This window comes from Lepisma saccharinum, chromosome 13 (genome assembly GCF_977018435.1).
Source record: "Lepisma saccharinum chromosome 13, izLepSacc3.1, whole genome shotgun sequence".
In the NCBI taxonomy this organism is placed as follows: Eukaryota; Metazoa; Arthropoda; class Insecta; order Zygentoma; family Lepismatidae; genus Lepisma; species Lepisma saccharinum.
The window spans coordinates 61650552-61672865 of NC_139241.1; the positions used below are offsets into that span (position 1 = coordinate 61650552).

At 36.3% G+C, this 22314-nt stretch overlaps 2 protein-coding genes across 2 annotated transcripts; both read left to right on the plus strand.

The window, feature by feature from the left end:
• Window positions 1-315: 315 nt before the first annotated feature.
• On the plus strand, window positions 316-20833 carry LOC145997347 (glycerate kinase). Its single transcript, XM_083134302.1, has 5 exons — window positions 316-604; window positions 6383-6457; window positions 11629-11968; window positions 15557-15826; window positions 17562-20833. Exons 3-5 carry the CDS (start codon window positions 11677-11679, stop codon window positions 18629-18631), a joined length of 1632 nt encoding a protein of 543 aa, XP_082990428.1. The 5' UTR covers window positions 316-604; window positions 6383-6457; window positions 11629-11676; the 3' UTR covers window positions 18632-20833.
• Window positions 807-1991, plus strand: LOC145996784 (kelch domain-containing protein 2-like). Its single transcript, XM_083133318.1, has one exon. It carries the CDS (start codon window positions 807-809, stop codon window positions 1989-1991), a length of 1185 nt encoding a protein of 394 aa, XP_082989444.1.
• Window positions 20834-22314: the final 1481 nt, after the last annotated feature.

Here is a 22314-nt window from a genome sequence, read left to right on the forward strand (position 1 = left end):
CGTGTGTGTGTGTGTGAGTGTGCGTGTGCATATATATGAAGGAGGAATATGCCGAAAATGTGTAATGCTTTTGTGTAATTTACTGCACCACAATTTACGGGGGAAATGAATTATTTAAGGTAAGAAAATTTAATTTAGTTGAGCGAATGCCCCTCATCTTGACAGTTGATTAGTTGTGGTTCTTGAGTTTCAGAAATTTTGCACCAAAACACCCAAGATTAGTAAATCTAGCCCCTTGGATGTGAATTTTAGCTCCATTTTGGGTGCGATTTAGCCCGTTTTTCTCTCGTGCTGTTGGCAACACTGAACGCGTGTATTCGCTGAGTCGGGAAATTTCGATTTTATTTCTCAAAGTTTTCTCCACTACAAATGACAGAAATATTTTGGAAATGGTAGTTTTGATGCCACACATGCGAATAGCAGAAAACGAAAACACTCCGTCATTATCCCACATTCTTCAAAAGAAGAAGAAGAGGAACCACAGTTTCTGAGAACGCTGCAACCTTGGCTGGAACGTTGTGTAAACATTTTTTTTTTTGTATATACCGAATCTGTAATTTTGCCAAAATTGTCTAGTGGAAATGCAAGAAGTAGATTGTTCAAGGTAATAGGAATAAACTTGGAGATACTGAAAATCAATTGCTCCGTATGCATTATCCTTTTGAGTGGTGTAAATTTGGTACTGGAAGTCTTGTGTTTAGACACAAAGTTATATGCTATGACGCTAGTTGATAATTGACTGTATGTTGTAGTACACAATCGAATAAATTGAACTGCTGTAATTTCCAAGAGATTAGAACTTCGAAATGGCAGAGTACAATGTCCGTGCCGATAACCCATATATAAAGTCGAAGGTACATGCGCGCAGTGGACATGTGGCCATTGCTTATAAGGGAATGTTGTTAGTTTGGGGTGGTTACAAAGAAAATACTGACGGATCTCATATAAGTGAATACCACGATACCGATGAAGTGTGGATGTATAATCCTGATTCAGAGACATGGTGTAAATTACCAACAAAGGGAGACACGCCAGCACGGAATTCGGGTTGTTGTGGGGTTGTGTTAGATGATGCACTGTATGTGTATGGAGGCTACCATGGTTCTGATAATTTCTCGGATGGTAACAGTAACCAACTTCATAGACTGGACTTGGTGACAATGACATGGGAATTGTTATTGCCTGTTGGGGTGAAACCACTCCCATGTGATAAATTAGTTGGGTGGACTTACAGAGGAAAACTTTATTTCTTTGGCGGTTTTGGCCCTCCTCCCTTCTCACCTGTACCATTTCAACACACAGTGGATGCAACGACCATTGATTACAATGCGCGTGGCTGGAATAACCAGCTCCTCAAGTATGATCCAGATAATAACAGTTGGGAATGGCCACGAGTGCGAGGTCATATGCCGAGCCCTAGAGCAGCCCATGCAGGAGATATAACAGGAAATAAGATGTATATATTTGGAGGGCGTTTCAGAAACAACCGGATGAATGATTTGCATTGTTTAGATCTAGACAAGATGCAGTGGAGTGGAAATATTGCTAGACCATTTGAAGATAATCCCGAGGGACGTTCATGGCATAGTTTCACATTCATTTCAAATGACAGAGCTGTGATTTATGGTGGTTTCAATCAAATCAATGAAGTGCTGACTGATTCGTGGCTCTTGGATGTTTCTTCTTTGCAGTGGAAGAGATACAAACTCAGTTTTACCAAGCCACGATTATGGCATAAGGCTCAATTTATGGACACTGGAGAGTTGGTAATTGTTGGTGGACATAAGGACAATATTTTGGGTGTAGCAAGAAAAGCACATGCTGATGGACTTATTATTTTGAGCTTCAGACCTAAACCGTTGTTGAAGTTGTGCATAGAAGCGGCAGTGAGAAATCAGAGACAACTTGGATCTGAGTACCCATCACTTCCGAGGTACCTTCAAGATCTTTTACACCGACGTATGAATCAGTTCGAGGATAACCAGTGCTGAAATGTTGCATTTGATTTGGCTGTCATGCAACTGTAAACTTTTGGGTTTTGTCAAGTAATAAGATGAAATGATGTTTGAAAAGGCAGGAATTTCTGTCTTATTTTTATCAAAGCTTTTAATATTTTTCATACTGTTGAAGTTATATGTATTTGGATAATGATTCAAATTTTGTGAAGAACATATGCATTATCTTTCCTTATCTGATTTATATTTATTCATTTATCTAGTGAGCTACATTGTGATCTGAACAACCTGAATTTGTGATAATGTACAGAGGAAGTATAATTCAGTTATAATTAAACATTTGAAGTCATACCTTTTGTTTGCTTTAATTTTATGTGGGTTTACTTTTCTTGCTCTTACTATTGGCATTGGTTTCATGTGCATTGTTACTTTCATTGTTGAAAATCATTCTAATTGTATGCATTGCTATTTCCACATGTTGGATAATTTTCCAAGGTGTCTTGGAGGATGAGAAAGAGGTCATTTGTAAGCTTAAAATGTGGTGTTCAATGATCTTCGAAGCTTTGACAATGTTAATGTCGTCATTTGTAAGATGATGAAATTATTAATTTTGAAGATATTCACTCCCAAAAAATAGGGTTTGACAGTAACCACTCAAAAGTAATTTGAAGCCTTTGTATGTATGTTTAAATAAATGTAACCTATGCATGGAAATATCTTTTTACACCAAATGGTGGATAGAGTATGCTGTTAGGTGTAGGTGTCCAAGAATAGAAAACAAAACAACATGCTTCAGTTCCGATGTGTTGTGGATTACTCACCTGCATGCGATGGAAAAGAATGGGAGGAGAGCAAGAACAGTGTAAAATGGTTTCAAGAAGCTATGACAACTTGATTTCTTCGTTGATAATGCAGGGAAGAAATCTATTAAACATTCGAATTTCAGTGTGTTCAGTTTTCTACTCTATTCAGTGACATCTACAGAGTATAACCTAACCTACACAAAATATAAAAATTACAACTGGTCTAACCTATTCATGAAAGCAGAGCTGGCCATAGGGAGGGGTAACTCAGGCCCCCACGTTTTAATAAACCCTTTGCCAAATAAGAATACCATATTTGCCGACATGTAAAATGCACCCCTTTTTTTTGTACATTTTTGAGGAAAAAGTTTTGTTACTGGTTATTATAATTTACAATATTTCAAATATAATATTAATAACATATATCTATATATGGGTCTACTTTAAACAAATAACTCGCCTAATCTTACTAGGAAAGAATACATTTTAATCTTACATTCAGCTCTGCCTCAAGGTCTAGCCATTTTGCATTTCCACCTCATAGGTTAAGATAAGATAAGAGTTTACTGTGAGATGCTTTTTTTTTTTAATCCTCTTCTTGATTCTGCCATGTTCTTATGATTTTCTCAGTTGAGGATGGACCGAAATTCCTCTGTGTAACCTGTTCCCATGTTCTTTATCATATGCAATCGCACGTAGCTTGTATGCTGTGTTATACCAATGCCAATGTTGAACCATAACTTGCTAACACACTTAAAAATCGTTCACAACAATTGGAAAGTTTAAATGAACACAGTTGTGATCTATATGTGACTGGAATGCTCTCACACACCACAAGGAAGTAAGAAAGAAATCTAAGTCGAAACAGAGCAAATTTCCACAAATGAAAGCAATCCAAAACTGAGTATTGACATATAAGAGGCACCCTATTTTTCAGACCAATTTTTAAAGAAAAGTAGTGTATCCTATTTGTCGGCAAATGCAGTAATTGTTTGTATATGGTATATTATCAGTTCAGAGGACTCTGTTGCTTCAAATTAAGCAACTCATCTGATTTTATTGTTTTGACATACTTAAAAATATTCAACATACCGAAACCATATTCTAAATAAGGTACTACATAAAAATAATGTTCAAAGATTTAAATAAAATATAGTTAACATGCAATATTTGTTTGTTTATAGGATGAAATCATGAAGTGAAAATATTATGGTATCAGTTTCATAGATCGGAGACACATTAAAATTGGATATTTTGTGTAATGGTGCGATATCGCTTACTTTGCAAATGATATCGCTTCTTTTGTTTTCGAATATCAGTGTTTTCCAACCTTCTTCACCGAAAAATGCCTACTATCGTGTTTGTCACATGTACAAATTGTACATTATGCACGGCTAGCTGAGTGATAGCTCCACGAACCATTCCGATAAGGTTAGGTTAGGTTTGGTAAGGATAGTTTAAAAAAAAAGGGGGGGGGGGTTGGAAACACTGACATGATTTCCCGGTCAAATAGATACCAAGATGAAAGAAAATACCTCGTTTAACTGAAACTGTAGAGAAACTCATTTCCGTAAATAGTTTCTTCTGTAAAAATGAAGAAATGTGTCTCCGATGTATGAAACTTACCAATATTATTTCATGTGAAACAATGTGAATTCACTACAGCATCACAATTCAATGGAAAGTAAACAAAAGAGAATTATGATGGAGAATGTTATTGGATATGATTCAAAATTCCCACTTTGATACGTAAAATTGAACATACCAAGTTTTGTAATTAAATAAATGAACGTCGCACCAGTCACACATTGAAATTAAAAGAAACAATAATTTAGAAACTTTTATTAGCCCCCCGTAATTCTTGGTTTGAACCTTCAACATGTTCTGCTTTAACTCACTCTCTAGCCCTCTTAAACCCAAAGGTTTATGGCTGCAGCAACACAAGATATGATCCTGGGGAAGATCAATCCAATCTTTTCCATCCTTACCGAATTCCTTTAGGTCCATCTTCGTATTGGCCCTCATACAGGTCTCTCAACATTGGGTTTCCCAAAATAATCCTGTAAACTCTTCTTTCCATTCGTGTATGAAATATGTAAATTAATTGATTATTAACTAATAATGTTTATATTGTGATTATATAGGACACCTGTACTTCAGACTAAGGAACAAAAATCTCGGTGCTATAAAAAATTTTGGTTATAGGGCGCCATGTATATTGTTAGCCCCAGGCCCCACACTCCCTTATGTCTGGCCCCGTACCAAAGTTTCAGAAATCTGAAGCTATACCCTTAATTTTCTGTTGAATGTGTAATGGAATGGAAATATAGTAAAATGAGCACTGCATGTATTTGGAACACTTGACATGTATTTTTATTAGGGCTGAGCCTATGCATCGTTATCAGCCAATACCAGTGGTATTGTTATTAGAAAGAATGGGTTAGATTTTTTTTTTACCAATACTTTTCCTGGCATTTTGATCATTCGCCAGGTTCGCAAAAAGTGCTGCATGGCACTTTCTCAGTCTAATTATTTTGCAATATATGCAAAATTCATGGTTTTCACTGATCTTTGCACTAATATTGTGTGATTACATAACAGGCATTTTAAATAGTTACTGCTTGTAATTGGAGAGGAATACTCGCTCACTAATATTAATCAATATTTTGAACAACTTTCATTTGTTAAAATTTTTGGTATCTGTATCGGTGAGAATCGATAAGAGTGTCGCTAATGGTATGGGTATTGGTTGAAAGCGGTATCGGCTCAGCTCTAGCGTTGTTGATGTTCGGGAATGTAGTTTTGATCCATTTTAATGCGAATGCATGTGGTTTTCTACAAAAATCTATTTCCGATGCGCTATTGCTGCTGCTACAACATGATGTGTCGAGGATGCGTCATGAAGTTGTTGCCGGGTGTGGAAGATGCCGTGGAATTTGTAATTCCGATGTTGTCCGTATATGCTAAATTGAACGAAAGGAGTGCTAATGGAACCTAATCTAACCTAGTAGGCATACCTCGTCCCCGTGATGGTTCGTGGGACTATCGTATGTAAGAAATAGACATTATTTTCGTTAGAAATCCATTGTTTCACCTAAAGAAAAGTTCTGCAACGCAGAATAGTACGTTATCAATGTAAAAAATTGCGAAATAAATCATTGATAGGTGTCTCCGGTATAGTAAAGTAGTGCCTTGAGTTGGATGTTTAATATGCATGTAATGTTTTACATGGCTTCCTGTTGTCCAAGTTACCAGGATTCTTCACACTAAAAAATAGAGTGCACCCGAAGTGGGAATCCTTTGTACATGCAGTCAGTATTTCAACTCGTAGAACTAGCCTTCATCAGGATTGAAGCAAAAAATAGCATAGTTTTCAAGAGGGGAAACGCAAGGGAGATGGATTATAGTACTGCTGTGTAAAGCTCCTTTTTTTTAATTTTTCAAATACGGATGTAGAGAATAGTGCAAGTCAAGAAAGCTGGAAAATAAACACAACTGAAGCTATGGAGTTTAGTAGACATCTCTGTTCTTACGAGTAGAAATGTTGATTGCCACTACAGAGAATTACCCACATTAAATATACATTTTATTTCCTTATTGGTAATGTTTTCACCATAATTTCAGGATATTACCCACAGTTGGGAGAAGGTAGATGTCACTTAGTGAAGGGTTGCAAATTCTCCACCAAAATTGAGGAAGGTGTGTATTTGCGTATGCTTAAGTTACTTTCACTTACTGTTAAGATAAATTTGGAACGTTTCAAGTTTTGATTTAGGCCAACAGCACCTGAGAGGTGCCCAATTCACCATTTGAAAGAATGGAAATTCCTACATCTGCAAACACATGCTTTTACTAGGGCTAAGCCAGTATCAGAAAGCTTTGGTTCAAATTTAATCACCTATGCTAGCTTATATTTCCCCGAGTCCAGGTATCTTGCATGGTCCACTAAATTGCTGTGGGAAATTATAAATTAAGTTGAAATAGCTTACATTTGAAATTTAAAAAATATTTTGAACTACTCTAACCTGAAGTTCCAAATGTGTGTATCTGTAAGAGTCAAGTGGTATCAGCTTACCCCTGACTTTTACAGAAAAACCCTCTTCCTACAACAAACAAAAGACAAAAATACAATAATTTATCCTTGCATGAGGGATTAAAACTAGGGTGGTTAGTTTCCAGTCTTTCATGATTAGCATGTGTGGTGTCCTCCCAGTGCTAAATGTTATTCCAATTTGTTGAGTTTTTGGTTTTGTATAAAAGATTGGCTAATATTGACCCTGAGACTGAGTATGGTTTCAGCCATATATATAAAAGGGGGTGGGATGTAAATGAGGTTCAAGATGCGGCAGGATACCTCCGAGTTGAGAGTATTTTCCTGTTGCTATGAAAATTTTCAATTCTGGGAGTTGTTGATATTGTTTACGTCTTGCAGGGGAACCAGTGTTTCTGACTATAATGTTCCGAAGTATGTCTCGTTTCTGCTGCTGTTGGGCAATGAAGATGAGAAAAGAACATAGGTAACAGTTTCATACATCGGAGACACATTTCTTCATTTTTACAGAAGAAACTACTTACGGAAATTAGTTTCTCTAAGGTTTCCAACGTTAGTCGACGTATTTTCTTTCATCGTGATATCTATTTGACCGGGAAATCATGTCAGTGTTTCCAATATATATATATATTTTAACTATGTTTGCCTAACCTAACCTTATCGGAAATGGTTCGTGGGGCTATCCATCAGCTAGCCGTGCATAATATACAATTTGCACACTTGACGAACACGATAGTAGGTATTTTTCGGTGAACAAGGTTGGAAACAATGATATTCGAAAACAAAAGAAGCGATATCATTCGCAAAGTAAGCGATATCTCACCGTTACGTGCGTTCGGTAGCACTTAGAAAAATGCGTTATTTTAGCAGAAAAAGCTTTTAGTTTTCGTGTAAAAAGCATAATGGCACCTTGAACTATGTTCCGCAATACGCAATTGCTAAGTACGAACCATGCGATACACAAAATATCCTATGTTAATGTGTCTCCGATCTATGAAACTGTTACCAAGAACATATTATCAGCCGAGAGTGACAAAGGGAAGATGAATTGATTGAATTAGGTTATTTTTACATCCCTTTATCTACCACTTTTGTCGTATTGTGATGAGGATAAGTGATCATATGATGCAATTGATGAAGGGACACTCTCAAAGAACACCCATGTCCTGACCAAGATTTGAACCTGGTATCCTTGGCGTTGTAGTGTGCTGTGTTCGGCTTTGTTGCAGATAGAGGTTGCAGTTCTGACATGCTGCAGGAGGTAAGTTGAGGCATCATCCGAGGACCAGGAAGACTTCCTTTCTATGGTAACTCTGCAATTAGAGGTTTTGACATGAATGAAGTTTTAAAATTACTTTCCTTAAGGAGATTTCACAGTGAGGTGGGTCATTTTTCTATAGTATGTATCATGTTGGTCGCACGTGCATTTTTTACAGACTGGAGGGTAGGTGCCTAAGTGTTGCTTTTTACTTGTGTGAAATATCCATGTCATTTCTCTCTTCTGGTGTGACATCTCCTTCAGTGTACACATTCATAACTACAAAGGTGATCTGGTAGAGTAAAATAAGGTGAACTTGATGGTTTTATCTAGAAATAAGGAGTTCTCCTGCAGTTTTTTGGCCAAGAAGTTTAAAAGAAGTCGTGGAATACAGGTTTTGTTAAAAGGGTACAGTACTTGAAACTCATATTCCACTTTCTGACAAAAGTAATACCATTTCAGTACATAAGTGACATTCAAGGTCACATTGGAAACTCCAACAATGCTGTGTGAAACACCACCGCTGAACAAGTTATCTAGCTCATCTTGGTTCTCACTTACTTATCTGTGAATCTGTGGCACAACAATAGACATGGAAAAGGAAAATAATCGCCATTGACTACAGCTTTTACAATGTTAGTATCCAAAGCCCCCTCCAGAATGAAAGCACACATATACATATATATTTGTGTATATACAGTGCGTTCAATTTAAAATTGTACCGCACGAATACCTAACAGAATCAGTGGGTACAATTTTAAAATGAACACAGTGTATAAGAGAGGCACTCTCAGGGTGCGAAATCCTTAGGAGGGGGACAGAGGGGATTTCCCACACCAACAATCTTGACCTCAAATCTTGACACCAAAACAAATAACTATGAATATATATCTATTTACGTAAAGTTTCAGTTACAGTACTGAAAGACCATTTTATACTGAAACTGTAGCAACAAGAAAAAATAAAAATAACAACAACAAAACAACACATTACAAGATGATAGTAAAAAAAATGTTACATGTACATTCTTATATTAACATAAAGCAAAAACTTAATAAAACCACTTCAACTATTTCATAGTTTATTAACATCTTTAGCCAGATAGTAAAGGACGTAGTATGCTACAAGTAACAAATTAATTTATTTTTGGGTAATTAATAATAATATATTTTTAATTTAGTAATTTATTTTTACTTTTAATAACATTATAAATATGTATATCGTATAATTTATATGTATGTTTGCAGGGAGGGGGGTTGTAGATTAAGATCTTTCAGTATCAGTTTCATAGATCGGAGACACATTAAAATCGGATGTTTTGTGTTTCGCATGGTTCGTACTTACCAATTGTGTATTGCAGAACATAGTTCAAGGTGCCATTATGCTTTTTACACAAAAAAAAAAACACAATTTTTTACATATAGAGTAATTTTTGTTATTCCTTTTTTGCTTCCTTAACACACAATATGGCAGGCAAAACTTGACTACTGTAGTGGGTATGCAGTGTTTTCAATCTTCTTCACCGAAAAATACCCCACTATCGTGTTCGTCACATTCACGGATAGCCCCACAAACCATTCCGATAAGGTTAGGTTAGGCAAGCATAGTTAAAAAAAAACTGGTTGGAAACACTGACAGGGAGTTATGTCATCAAACGTATGCAGTTCACGTAGGGAAACCAGTGGCAATTGTGCATCGGTGAGATATTTCTCTTCAAAAATACATGATTTCCTGGTCAAATAGATTCCACAATGAAAGAAAATACCTCGATGAACGTTGGAAACCTTAGAGAAACTCCATTTCCGTAAGTAGTTTCTTCTGTAGAAATGAAGAAATGTGTCTCCGATATATGAAACTGTGACTGATCTTTCTCCCCCAACCAGTCTTAAATGATTTCACACCCTGGGCACTCTGTTACACACACACACACAACCACATATATATCATCCGGGTAGGGGTTTTGTGTCTATGTATATATATAAGAGAGGTTAATGATATTTAGTTAATGAATATTACTAGGGGTGTGCGGGTTGGAAGTTTGTGCTATTTCTTAACTAACTCTAGATATTATTCAAACAAGAAATTTTTGGACTTTGTGAAAAACTTGAATTCCACACACTATTTCTCCTTAAAGGCCATTTAATTTTTGCATTTGTGAAATGAAAATGGCCATTTGCAAGAGATTTCTGACATTTATAATGCAGAAATCATCAATAATTAAGCACATTTAATATACAACTGTTCGGAATTTCATGACTGTTTGGGATCCTAAAAATATCAGGAAGTCCTATTCCAGCACTGACATTTTGCGATCCTGCAAACACACACCTAAATATTACAATTGATATGGGTACATTGGAACATACACAAGGATAAACACTTTTAACAGAAGCAAAACATTGGATAGACCCTGTGCATTAAATTACTTCGGGTCTCTACCACTACAGAGATCACGGACTACAACCAGAATCTATCCAAGACTAAAATGGCTATGCATGTGTTCAAACCTGAGGTTGCACTTGCAACACACACAGACAGGATACATGACAACATGGGCCCATGTGTCTGCAAGAATACAGTTACTGAGGTGTTTCAAGTGAAAGAGATTAACACTTCCGTATCTTCTAAAAAGGCCATAACACATTCAGCCATGTATCTAAAAATATATTTCAGGAGAGGTCTTGCATCCTAACCAAGCATCTCACATATTATTATTATTATTATCATTACTATTTCATTAAAATTAGTAGGTAACAGTGCACATTGATTATTTTTAGTTAAGTCCACTAGAATTTGTATAAAAGGCAGTTCTACCAAAGAAACTAATGTCAAAATACATACAATAATGCAAACAGAATAAGAACAGGAAAGTTAGTTCCAACTGATGTAAGTGAAGTCTCTGATCATTGATTTTATATACAATAATATTATTATAACAATAATATATTAACAATATCATTATTTTTTGCACTAATTGTCATAGACAGCTGGCAATACAAAGCTGACCCACAAAAGCTTTAAACCATTATTTGGTTTTCATTTAAATTTAATACACGACAATTCTTCGGAGATTTCCTTGTAAATATATCCCTGAACATAGACCAAATTAATTATTGAGTTATATTTTTGTTTTTAAGTCCACTTTATGCACAGATAGGGTAATCAGGGCTGGATCTACAGTTTAAAGTGGGATCCCATAAATCACTTATTATATATATTATAATATATATATATTATAATATATTAACAATATATTATATTAAAATTCTTCGTGCCTCTCTGATGGCATAGCGATAACATCAGTCACCTTTTAATCACGGCGTCCCAGGTTTGATGCTTGGTGCATGTGCACAGTGGTTCAGATTTCACTTTACTGTAGGTACAGTTACCATCAGACATAAAACTGACTTAAAAACTCAATTGACATTCTTCTTGGAGATGATTTTATGAGCACATTCAAACTAATCAGTACATGTGAACTACCAACGGTAATTTTGTGTACATTGATATCATATTACACTGGTTTTCTTTGTTACTTTACAACTTTTTTTTGCTTTTCAGAAATAATGCTCCAAATCATACTCTTAGATTCAGTACTCTGCATAAGAAATGCTCCTTTGTACTAAATCAATCCAAAAAAGATATTTTAATCATATACTCCAAAGTTTTGTAAAGAGGTACTCATTGCTTGATACTCGAAAGAGCATGGACAGATTTACAAGAAGTTGCAACAATCAGCCCCATCTGGATGATATAAAAGCTGATGCCAGAGCCATCTTCAGGAAAGCTGTTGAAGCTGTCAACCCACGGTTGCTTGTAAGGAAGACATTAAAGGTTCAAGATAATGTTCTAGATGTGAAGGGGAAGCGGTACATTTTGAATAAAAATTGCTATGTTGTTGGTAAGTTAAATTACTTCTGTATGCTCGCATGTGAAATGCTAGTACAATATTTTTCATTTTGAAATGTCTTTGAGAGTTCAATTTCTTCATGCATTGCCTTTCAACCTAGGAATCTGTTAACAAAAAAAAAAAAAAAAAAAAAAAAAAAAAAAAAAAAAAAACTTTTTAAGAAGACATGAGTATTAAAAAGATTTCCACGAAACTTACTTGTAAATGTTGTATTAATTTCGGTGGCCTCTGCCACCATCCACTTATTAGAACATTTACAAGTAAGTTTCGTGGAAATCTTTTTTAGTACTCACTTACATCTTCTAATTATCAACTGCAACTTTTATTCCCTCTAACATGAATACTTTTTTTTATATGAAATATGCAATAAAGCATGTGTTCTGTGAGTGAAATCCTAGTTAAATTCTGTGTGGTAATTAGCAGACAGACTTTCCAGGTCTTCTGCGTAACTGAATGGTTAGTACTCATACCTTCGGTGGGATTGGTCCTGGGTTCAATCCCCAGTGGAAACTCTAGTAGTAGTAGTAGCAGACTCTGGTCCATAAAGCTAGATAATGGCATAAGCAAATAGGACTGATCACTTATCACCCACTTAACAGGACTTGACCCTCAAAGGGCTGTTTCACCACCAAGGTCAGTTTCTTAAGCAAAAAACAATGTACAAGAATCAAGAGATCAGAAGTGTGTTATTTACACTTTAATATTTCCATTCTTAATCCCTAACAGTATGATGAATAATATTTTCTATCTATGGTGGAGGAGATCAATTCTACTGTAAAGTGGTCTGTTTTCAACTTGGTAGCTCTTCTATCTTGAACCGGAACCTACAAACACTTTCTTTTGGATTGGACATGAAGTTTTATTTTAACTTCAACAATGGATTTTCTATGCCACTGTCCACAATGTGGATTTTATTTGCCTAAGTTGCTGTAATCATATATATACATATTTTAAAATTAATTCTTTGGTACTGATATAAAAATCTAAATTATGTCTCCCTAACACAATAACTATAGTAACAGCATGCAGTTGCTCTGAACGTCACCCAGCCTGTAATCATGGGTACCTGATGGAAGGGGGTGGTGAAAGTGGTTGGAGCATGGTGCTAATCACCAGTGGTCGGAAGTAGCACACTACTTCCTTGGATATGGGTCTACGGAAATAAAGAATTTATTATTATTATTACCTTCAAAATTCCTGTAGTTGTAGCGAAAATTTCACTATAGCTACATTTCTCAGCATTTTGAGATAAATTTTGAATGTGGCAACAGCATAAAAAAATCTACAATAACGCTAACTTTTGTAGGAGGTTCATAAAGACAGTCTGTTACATGGGAATACGGAAAATCTATATTATAAATACCTTGGTATCGCAGATTATAGATATCCACGTAATTTATTTCATTAGTATCTGAATAATTCTAATATGAATATATTCTGGTTAACAGTTACGTTTTCTTGAGCTGCATGTCTATTTTGGGGAGAAACACGCCTAGTTTGTGGCACCCTTGGAAAAAAAAATACCTCGTGTGTGCCACCCTCGGACATATCGTGTGTATATCGATGGTGTAAGAGGCAGCAAAATGTCATTAATTACTGTGCAAAACACAACTTGCAGTGCAAAAACGAGCGATCCATTTTCCATAGAATGACATAGCAATAGTAACAGCAATTAATGCTTCAGTACATTAACAGCAATGACCATTGTCAGTACAGTAACCCCGTAATATGTGACTTACATAAATTCGCAGTTACATAATAACTGTACATAGCTGTCACAAGATATTTTTTTATTTGAAAAGTGTGTTTGTTTTTATACTATTTTTATATATTTGTCATACTTTTATAGTTTATATCCGAGTAAATACTGCTGTATGACGTTTCATTTATAAAATAATACTGTGTAAATAATATACATATAATAATAAATATTGCAGTTACACTTAAGCAATTTACAAGTTCGACTTACGTAATATTCACGGAACACATTACTTACGTAACTTGGGGGGTTAATGTATATAGGATCTTACCAGCAAGAAACGATAGACATACACTTTCTGGAATTACAATTATTTTTGTCATAATATTTGTTCACAAATTTTCAAATTACAATGTGTTTAGAAAAGTCGAATTTACATGTCAGTTCCCAATATATTTCTGTTACTTTTGCTAATCATGACAATGAGGATTAATGTTTTATTTACTAATTCTGTTATCTAGAGTCACTTTCTGCCACTTTTGGCTAATTGTGAGAATGAGGAAGAATGATGAATGATGATGAGCATTATGGAGAACGGAGGAGCAGGAGGATCCCATCCTCCAGGCATCTTTCCTAGTTTTTATTTTGAGTCCACTTTATGCACAGATAAGCTAATCGAGACTGGTTCCAAACCAGTCAGTGTAGCATCCCCATCCGGGTCTACACATCGGAGACGCAAAAAATGATCCAAATAGAGGAAGAACCACTATGTGACTCAACTCTATATTTATTCTCAAGGAAAATATGTTGATATGTAAATGTAAATAATCCTACCAAATTTTATTTGTGTATAGTGTAATCATTAATTTGAGTATCACTGTAATTGCAATACTCATATATCAAATTTGAATTGATGTGCCACTTACACAGGTACGTTACTCTCAAGCACTGTAGGAAAATTAAGTAACTGAAGTACCGAATGATGAGAATCATGATAATAAATAACAATCTATTTTTCAGTAAGTACAACTATGATACATGGGGCTTTTTTGGAATATGGTTAAGTTTTTTTTTATGCAAAAGTAGTGAACAGAAGTAGCATAACAAGCTACTTTTTTGTAAATGTAGCTGTTGCTGTAGTGAAGCTACATTTTGGAACAGTAGCCGTAGCTAAGCTACTTTTAAAATGTAGCGCTCTAATCACTGCTAATCACATCATTTCCACTATGGCTGAGATGAAGAATGAGGAAGGCGTGCCTTTATAGCATGGTGTATGCACAGAGGAAACTGCACATTTTTTTTTACAAGGAAAGGTAGTAAGGTGTAGATAAGAATGCTCCTGGCAAACTAAAGTGCACAGTACCATGCCTTTTGATGGTGCTGCACAATTTGTCAGTGCAAGAACACAGGAACAACGCAAGCAACTGATTGCATTGCCCACACTCCCTCTGCTTGCTTATGGTTGAAAATTTGACTGCTGATCCACAGGGGCATTCTTACTTTGGTCATGCTGTACAGCACTAACTGACTACAAAAAAGGAGGAACATTAACCCTTTTCGGTGCAAAATTCTAAGGCATGCCACTGTGAGCAGAGGCTATGCATATGCATAAAAATTAAGAGACAGATAGTGGGAAGGGTGGAATATTAGAAAATCGAAGAAAATACCAGACAAAAGATATCAGTTACATATTATCAAGTCTGCTGTTAGGCACACATCTTACAAACACATCATGACAAAAGATATCAGTTACATATTATCAAGTCTGCTGTTAGGCACACATCTTACAAACACATCATGATTAACATCAACATTTTCCATGCAGATTTCAATGCCTAACTGTCCGTATGATATTTTTTATTTATGATCTCTTCTTGTAGGCTTTGGGAAGGCCATTTTAGGCATGGCATGCGAGGTGGAACATTGCCTCAGGGACAATCTTGTCAGTGGAATAATCTCGGTGCCTGTTGGCATCCAGGAGACATTCAGAGGCAACCTGGACATGAGGCTGAAGGAGGGGAGCAGGATCCGAGTGTTGGAGGGAGCAAAGAATAATATGCCGGATGAGAATTCTCTAGCCGCTGCCAAGGAGATTGAAGAACTGGTGAAGAAGTTAACACAAGATGATTTGCTGATTGTTTTAGTATCAGGTGAGAGACTTATGAACTATTTATGACGTTTTCAGAGGGCACTCAAATGTCAGTATCTCTTCTACATGGTCTTGCAACAGTTTTCTTGAAAGTAAGCAACTCTATTCCTGGACACACATCCAGGTATGTGGACCTGTTGTCTTATCCACATTTGGGGCGTGGTTTCAACTCTCCATTGAGTTTGTCAAGTAATGATTTCAGAGTACAACACTGCCTTCTTAACCTGGGAGGCACGGCATGTAGAATAGTGATGTTAGAGATGGCACCAGAAACTTGTCTTCTTCTTCTTGCTGTTTCTGAAGCACATATTTTTCACACTAGTTCATTGACAGTCTGTACCATCTTGCAAAGAGAAGAATATGATGTAAATGATTGTATTGATGTTTTTTTTATGTGGTTTATTTCACTTCATTTTTCTGCCACTATTGGCTAATTGAGAAGACGAGGATGAATGATGATATGATGAAGGGATACTCACAAATAACTAGGGTAACAATTGGTCCTGTTTTGACCGGGACAGTTGTTCCACCGATATTTTTGAAAAACATTACTTTTCCCGTTTTATAAAAGTCTAGGAGTTAGCTTGAAAACCAAGTCTAAATTTGAAAAAATAAAAATGTCATATCAACAGTGTGGCAAAACAGCTGAACTACATTTGAAGCACTTCATGACAATCAAAATTTGTTGTCGAGAACGTTCAAGCAGACATCAGTTTACTGTATAAGTTAGCTCGCATCGTGGGTTGTATTGCTTTCTGTGTGTTTCGTTATTTGTAGAGTAGTGAAGAAAAACGACCAAGAAGCGTACAAGTAGTTTCAATACAGATCTGCAACAAGAATTAAATTCCTGGATCTTGACACAAACTCAAAAGACAAATCTCATGTTGTGTGTCAGATGTGCCATAAGCTTTTTGAGAAGTTTTGAACAGTTGTTGAAAAATAAAAATGTTCTCAAGAAGATTAGTTAGCAGAAACACAATGTCATACCAAGACTGTAATTATTAATATCTTTTGACAATTGGAGATCATATTTTATTTATTGTTTATGATGTATCATGTATGTGATCCATACTTTAATAAATAATAACAATATGTTAATAATAAGAAAAAATTGTAATTAGGCCTAACCAATTTTTCAGGAGGGGTAAACTGACCTCCTTGGGAAGTGCCGTTTTTGGGTCAAAATATTATGGTCACCCTACAAATAACATTCATGCCAACCTCTGTGGCAGAGTGGTTAGCACAGTGTTCTATGATACCAGGGATCCCAGGTTCAAATTTCAGCATGACCATGGGTGTTCTTTGAGGGTATTCATCACTCATTCTCATTGTCATAATTAGTCAAAAGTGGCAGACGTGACACTAAATAACAAAAATCAAATCATTCTGACAGGAGAGTGGTGCTGATCACATCACCTCTAAAAAAAATGGTCAAGATTACGAATGTGTGGAGTGCTACCTCCTCATCCCCCCCATGTGCCTTTGTGGCAAGGAGTAGCTTTACCTTATGTAACTCCAATACACATGAACGAAAGTTTAAAAAAATCCTTATTCGTATTTTACACCATTATCATGTGTGGATGGCAATAAAATAAAATTTACTGGAAGGTAGGTCTAGTGGAGTGGTTTAGGAAAGAACAAGTGTTAACATTGTGAAAGAGTTCAGTAATGTTAATGCTCTGTTTAGCAACATATCTATTTTGTACGAAAAACTACACATGTCTATTAATTTCCAGGAGGAGGATCAGCTCTCTTGCCTTCTCCAGTGCATCCAGTTACTCTGGAAGAGAAGACGCAAGTCATCCGGCTGCTGGCAAGTGCAGGAGCAGACATAACACAACTCAACAGCGTCAGAAAGAAACTGTCGACCCTGAAGGGAGGAAACTTGGCAAGGCTGGCCTTCCCTGCGAAGGTCACGGCTTTCATCTTATCCGACATCATAGACGATCCCATAGACTTCATTTCCAGTGGTCCAACGGTGCAGAACGGTGACCCACCAAAACTAGCATTGGATATTATTAAGAAGTTTTCCTTGGAAAATAAGATTCCGAAGTGCGTTCTGGAACACCTAGAAAACCTCGAAAGGGTGTCAAAAGAGGAAATAGACAGAGATAACTCATGGTTTCAACAGGTTGATAACATATTGATAGGCAATAATAGTATTGCTCTAGAGGGTGCATTTGCTGAAGCAACATGCAAGAACTATATTGTATGCAAACTATCTGCGAGCATTGAAGGTGAGGTGTCAGATATTGCTGAATTTTATTCCTTATTGACTGTAGATTGTTGCAAAGCATTATGTGGTGAATTGACGCCAGAAAAATTTAACAATTCCTTAACTAATCTTGGTTCTAAATATAAAATAAACATTTTAGACTCTGGTGCTATTTTGGAAGCTGTTTTCTCAGGTGAAAAGCGACTGTGTCTATTGGGTGGTGGCGAGACTACAGTCTTTGTCAAGGGCACCGGTGTTGGAGGAAGAAATCAGGAGTTGGCACTACTGTTTGCTGCCAACATGCACTCTCACTTAGAAAATAATCCTAGTCTGAGGGAATTCAAGACTTGCTTGCTTAGCGGAGGCACGGATGGGATAGATGGACCGACGGATGTTGCTGGTGCTGTTGGATATCCTGAAATGATAGACCGTGCCATCGAGAGAAAGGTGGATTTTGAAGTTTCCTTGGAAAATAATGATTCCTACAATTTCTTCATGCGGGTGAATCATGGTGAAGACTTTGTTCGTACGGGCCACACTGGAACTAATGTTATGGACATTCATGCTTTAATTATAAGAAAAGTTTCTTAAGTATTGTGTATTGTAGACTTCTTCTTTCATACTTTGTGCTATTATGGGTAAAAATTGTAATTCTCAGAGCTTAAAAAAAAAAACTCACCAAATATCTCTAAAAAACCTTAAAAACTTGTTACATGATATGTAACTATATGAACAACTTGGTGTGATTATAATATGATGTTATTGGTTGACCTGGATAGTGTAAAACTTTATAGAAACACTTGTTCAGTAATTGAGGTATAGATATAGGGTATCGGGGAATTTGTCAGAGGTAGGTGTCATTAAAATGAGGAACTGCTTAATAATAATAATTATAAACTGAAAAACCACAGATCTATGTTTTTTCAAGCAGTTTACCTCTGACCTTCCTCAAATTGGTGAAAATATGCAGGAATTATTCACACCATAATTCAAAGGAGGATTCTTCACAAACATGAAAAGTTTGTGACATCACAATGTGATCAAGATCAGCTAAAACCAAAAATTCACAAACACACTGAATCATAGCTATTTCATATTTTATTATGAGGCTAGTGCAAAATATTTTATATTAAAGGAAGCTATCATTAAGAGACATGTGGTGTTTGCTAACAGACACCACTCATTATGCTTCAGTAATGGTATACATTTTTTTTATATCTTTGATAGTTTTTTTTTGTATTTTGACTTTGTCTCAATCATATTATGCTTCCTATAAAAATTTCAAAAAGGTAACTTGTTAGTTAGAGGTTTATACGAGCATGACAAACTCCCAGTCGTCGTTGTTGTAGGTTTTTCCATGACCAGGTTACACTACTCATTTGTACCACCCTAATTTTCTCACAACGGTGGGTGACCACCAGTCCCGTACACACACCAAAATCTCAGGAGAAAAACTGTTATACTTCCCCCGATGAGACTTGAACCTGCGTGCATCCTGCCTTAGACTGCATGGCCACAGTGTGTGTGTATGGACTATACAAGTACATACATTTTCCTTATTAGAATTATTGCATCACATCACTCCTAAATTTGCTGGCTTGGTGGCTAAGCATGTTAAGTTGTCAATTTTAATCTCTCAATCTTGCCACTGAAGTTCCTAGGTTTGAATTCCAGCCTAGGCATGAGTGTTCTTCGTGAGTGTCTATTCACCCAATTATCACTCATCCTCATCACCATCATTAGCTAAAAGTGGCAGAAAAGTGCCACTAAATAACAAAATAAACATACAAAACTTTAAAAAAAAAAATCATTTTCCTTGCAATTTCACTGTCTCATTAGGTATCATTCCGAAAAGCATGCACTGATCTAAAAATCATTTGATTTTTGTTATTTAGCATTGCTTTTCTGCCACTTTTGAGTAATCGTGATGAGGATGATATGATGAAATTCATGAAGGGACACTCGCAAAAAACATTCCTAGGCTGGGATTCGAACTTTGGATCTCTGGTGTTGTAGCATGCTGTGTTAACCACTCCACTATGGATTTCGGCTATGTACAGCTATGGTACAATCACAGACACTTCTGGGTTGTAACAATACCATTGACTTTCAGTAGAATCGTTACAACCCAGAAGTGTCCGTGGCTGTATTACACAATACCTTCCCACCAACGTTCAAGTCGTTAGCATAATGTAGCATGAACCAACCATCCAAATGAAGCTTTAAAATATTTGAAATAGTTAATTACCAAGACTCAGTGTGGACAACCCGGGGAAGGAGTTCAGAAAATCTCCCATAAACTACAAGCATTTTATACTCAACTTTATATTCAAAGGCAATACCATGAAATGCAAGATTTTGAATGTGTCACATATGTACAAACTGAAAAGTAAGAATAAGTGATTGGAGTTTCATTGTGAACACACTGGATTAAACCCCACAGACTTTGATTCCCCATGTACATAATTATCTGAAGACTACGCACAAAATCCGGCTCTTAAGGTGAATATTTTCTTGGTTAATGAATAGAACTTCGAAAGACAATAAAGGTAATACCACATCATGTTCCTTGTATAATGTTATAAAGGTGTAGCACAATTTTACTGACATTCCACTTCAATATGGGTATATTATTTATATTATTTATAAACATGATGTAAGTCATTTATTTATTATATTTTGTCTTTCACTCCTCAGTTCATCTTGTTCAACATTTATTTTTATTTCTGTTGGTAAAAGCAAAGAATGATGTTGAGGAAAATTGACAAATACTCTCTTGGGGTTGTATGAGAATGGTTGTGTATTGTATATTATTTATATGAAAATAAATATATTCATATTTATGTTCTTTTCATTATTACATGAGAAATTATGCATATCTTCTAAAAATATTAGCTGTAAAGTAATTCCATGAAAACTCAAACCAACTCAAAATTCTTGGATGTATTTTGGTCCACATGACTTGTAACTAACGATGTAATGTTTGTAATGCAGCAACACAGTCACTCAAAGAGACAGATTGACACACAACATACAGCTTGATGCTTACTGTTTACATTCGATTCTCAGAAGTATTCGAGTAATACTGTAGTCCGCAAATTAACAATGTTTTCATTGTGAGTCAACAAAAGAGGGACACAATTGCATCACAACTGCAGTTTGAAAAAGTCGGGACAGAAAATAAAATGAATGGACTATATCGGGAAGTCTGGTAGCCTTGCATAAATGGTTATAAAACTAAAAAGACCAAATATTGCAGACTTCTAGAGCCTGTCTCTTTCCACAAATAACACATTCACTTATGCAAGGACAAAATCGAAATTCTTACAAAATCTGAAAAATTATCAATATTATTTTTGTAGATTCTTATAGCTTCACCTGAAAACATTTCAGACCTGTCGGTCTGTCTATGTGTGTGTGTGTGAGAGAGAGAGATTTTTACAATATTTTATACGAGGACAAGTCAATATATAAGTCGCAAAATGGAATAGAAAGAAAAGTTAAAATAGTTACCTGATGAAATGTGGTTTATTTTTCAACGTAATCTCCATGAACATTTACTTGTCCCATTTTACGAGTCCCTTAAAGCCAGCAGCGAAGAAGGTTTGTGGTTGGTGTTGTAGCCAGTTGGTAACCTCCCGATGGGCCTCCTCCATATCCTGGAACTGGTGACCACCCAGGTGATTCTTCAGTGGGCCAAAGAGATGAAAGTTGGATGGTGCCAAATATGGACTGCAGGCTGGATGTTCCAGTCGTTCTCAACCTAGGGACCGTATGTGAGCCACTGTAGTATTGGCACTATGTGCACGAGCGTTGTCATCCAACAGAAGAACTCCATATCTCAAAGTACCTGCACGTTTCCTGTGAATGGCTGACCGTAACTTCGTCAGGGTTCTGCAATACGTGGCTGCAGTGACAGTGTGACCCTGGGGCAGAAATTCCATGAGTAGGATGCCTTTACTGTCCCAAAACACAGTGACCATCACCTTCCGTGCTGACCTTGAACTTCTACATTTTGGGTGATGAAGGATGTTTCCATTCCATACTGGCACGTTTTATTTCCAATTCAAACTGGTGAATAATGATTTCGTCACCAGTGACGATGCGGTTGAGGAACTCACAACCCTCTCTGGTGTACCTCATGAGATGCTGTAATGACAGGCCCATTCTGGTGTCTTTGTGTTGGTCAGTGAGCTTACGAGAAACCCATCGTGCACACACTTTGTGAAGCTTCAGGTTGTCATGCACAATGCCGTATGCTGTTGCATGTGAGC

What these genes read in the sequence shown, in the direction of transcription:
- LOC145996784 (XM_083133318.1), top strand. Translation starts at nt 807, where the DNA reads ATGGCAGAGTACAATGTCCGTGCCGATAACCCATATATAAAGTCGAAG.
- LOC145997347 (XM_083134302.1), top strand. Translation starts at nt 11,677, where the DNA reads ATGCTCCTTTGTACTAAATCAATCCAAAAAAGATATTTTAATCATATA. An exon ending in TAAAAATTGCTATGTTGTTG is followed by an intron (nt 11,969 to 15,556) that starts GTAAGTTAAATT and finishes CTCTTCTTGTAG; the next exon opens with GCTTTGGGAAGGCCATTTTA. An exon ending in GCTGATTGTTTTAGTATCAG is followed by an intron (nt 15,827 to 17,561) that starts GTGAGAGACTTA and finishes ATTAATTTCCAG; the next exon opens with GAGGAGGATCAGCTCTCTTG.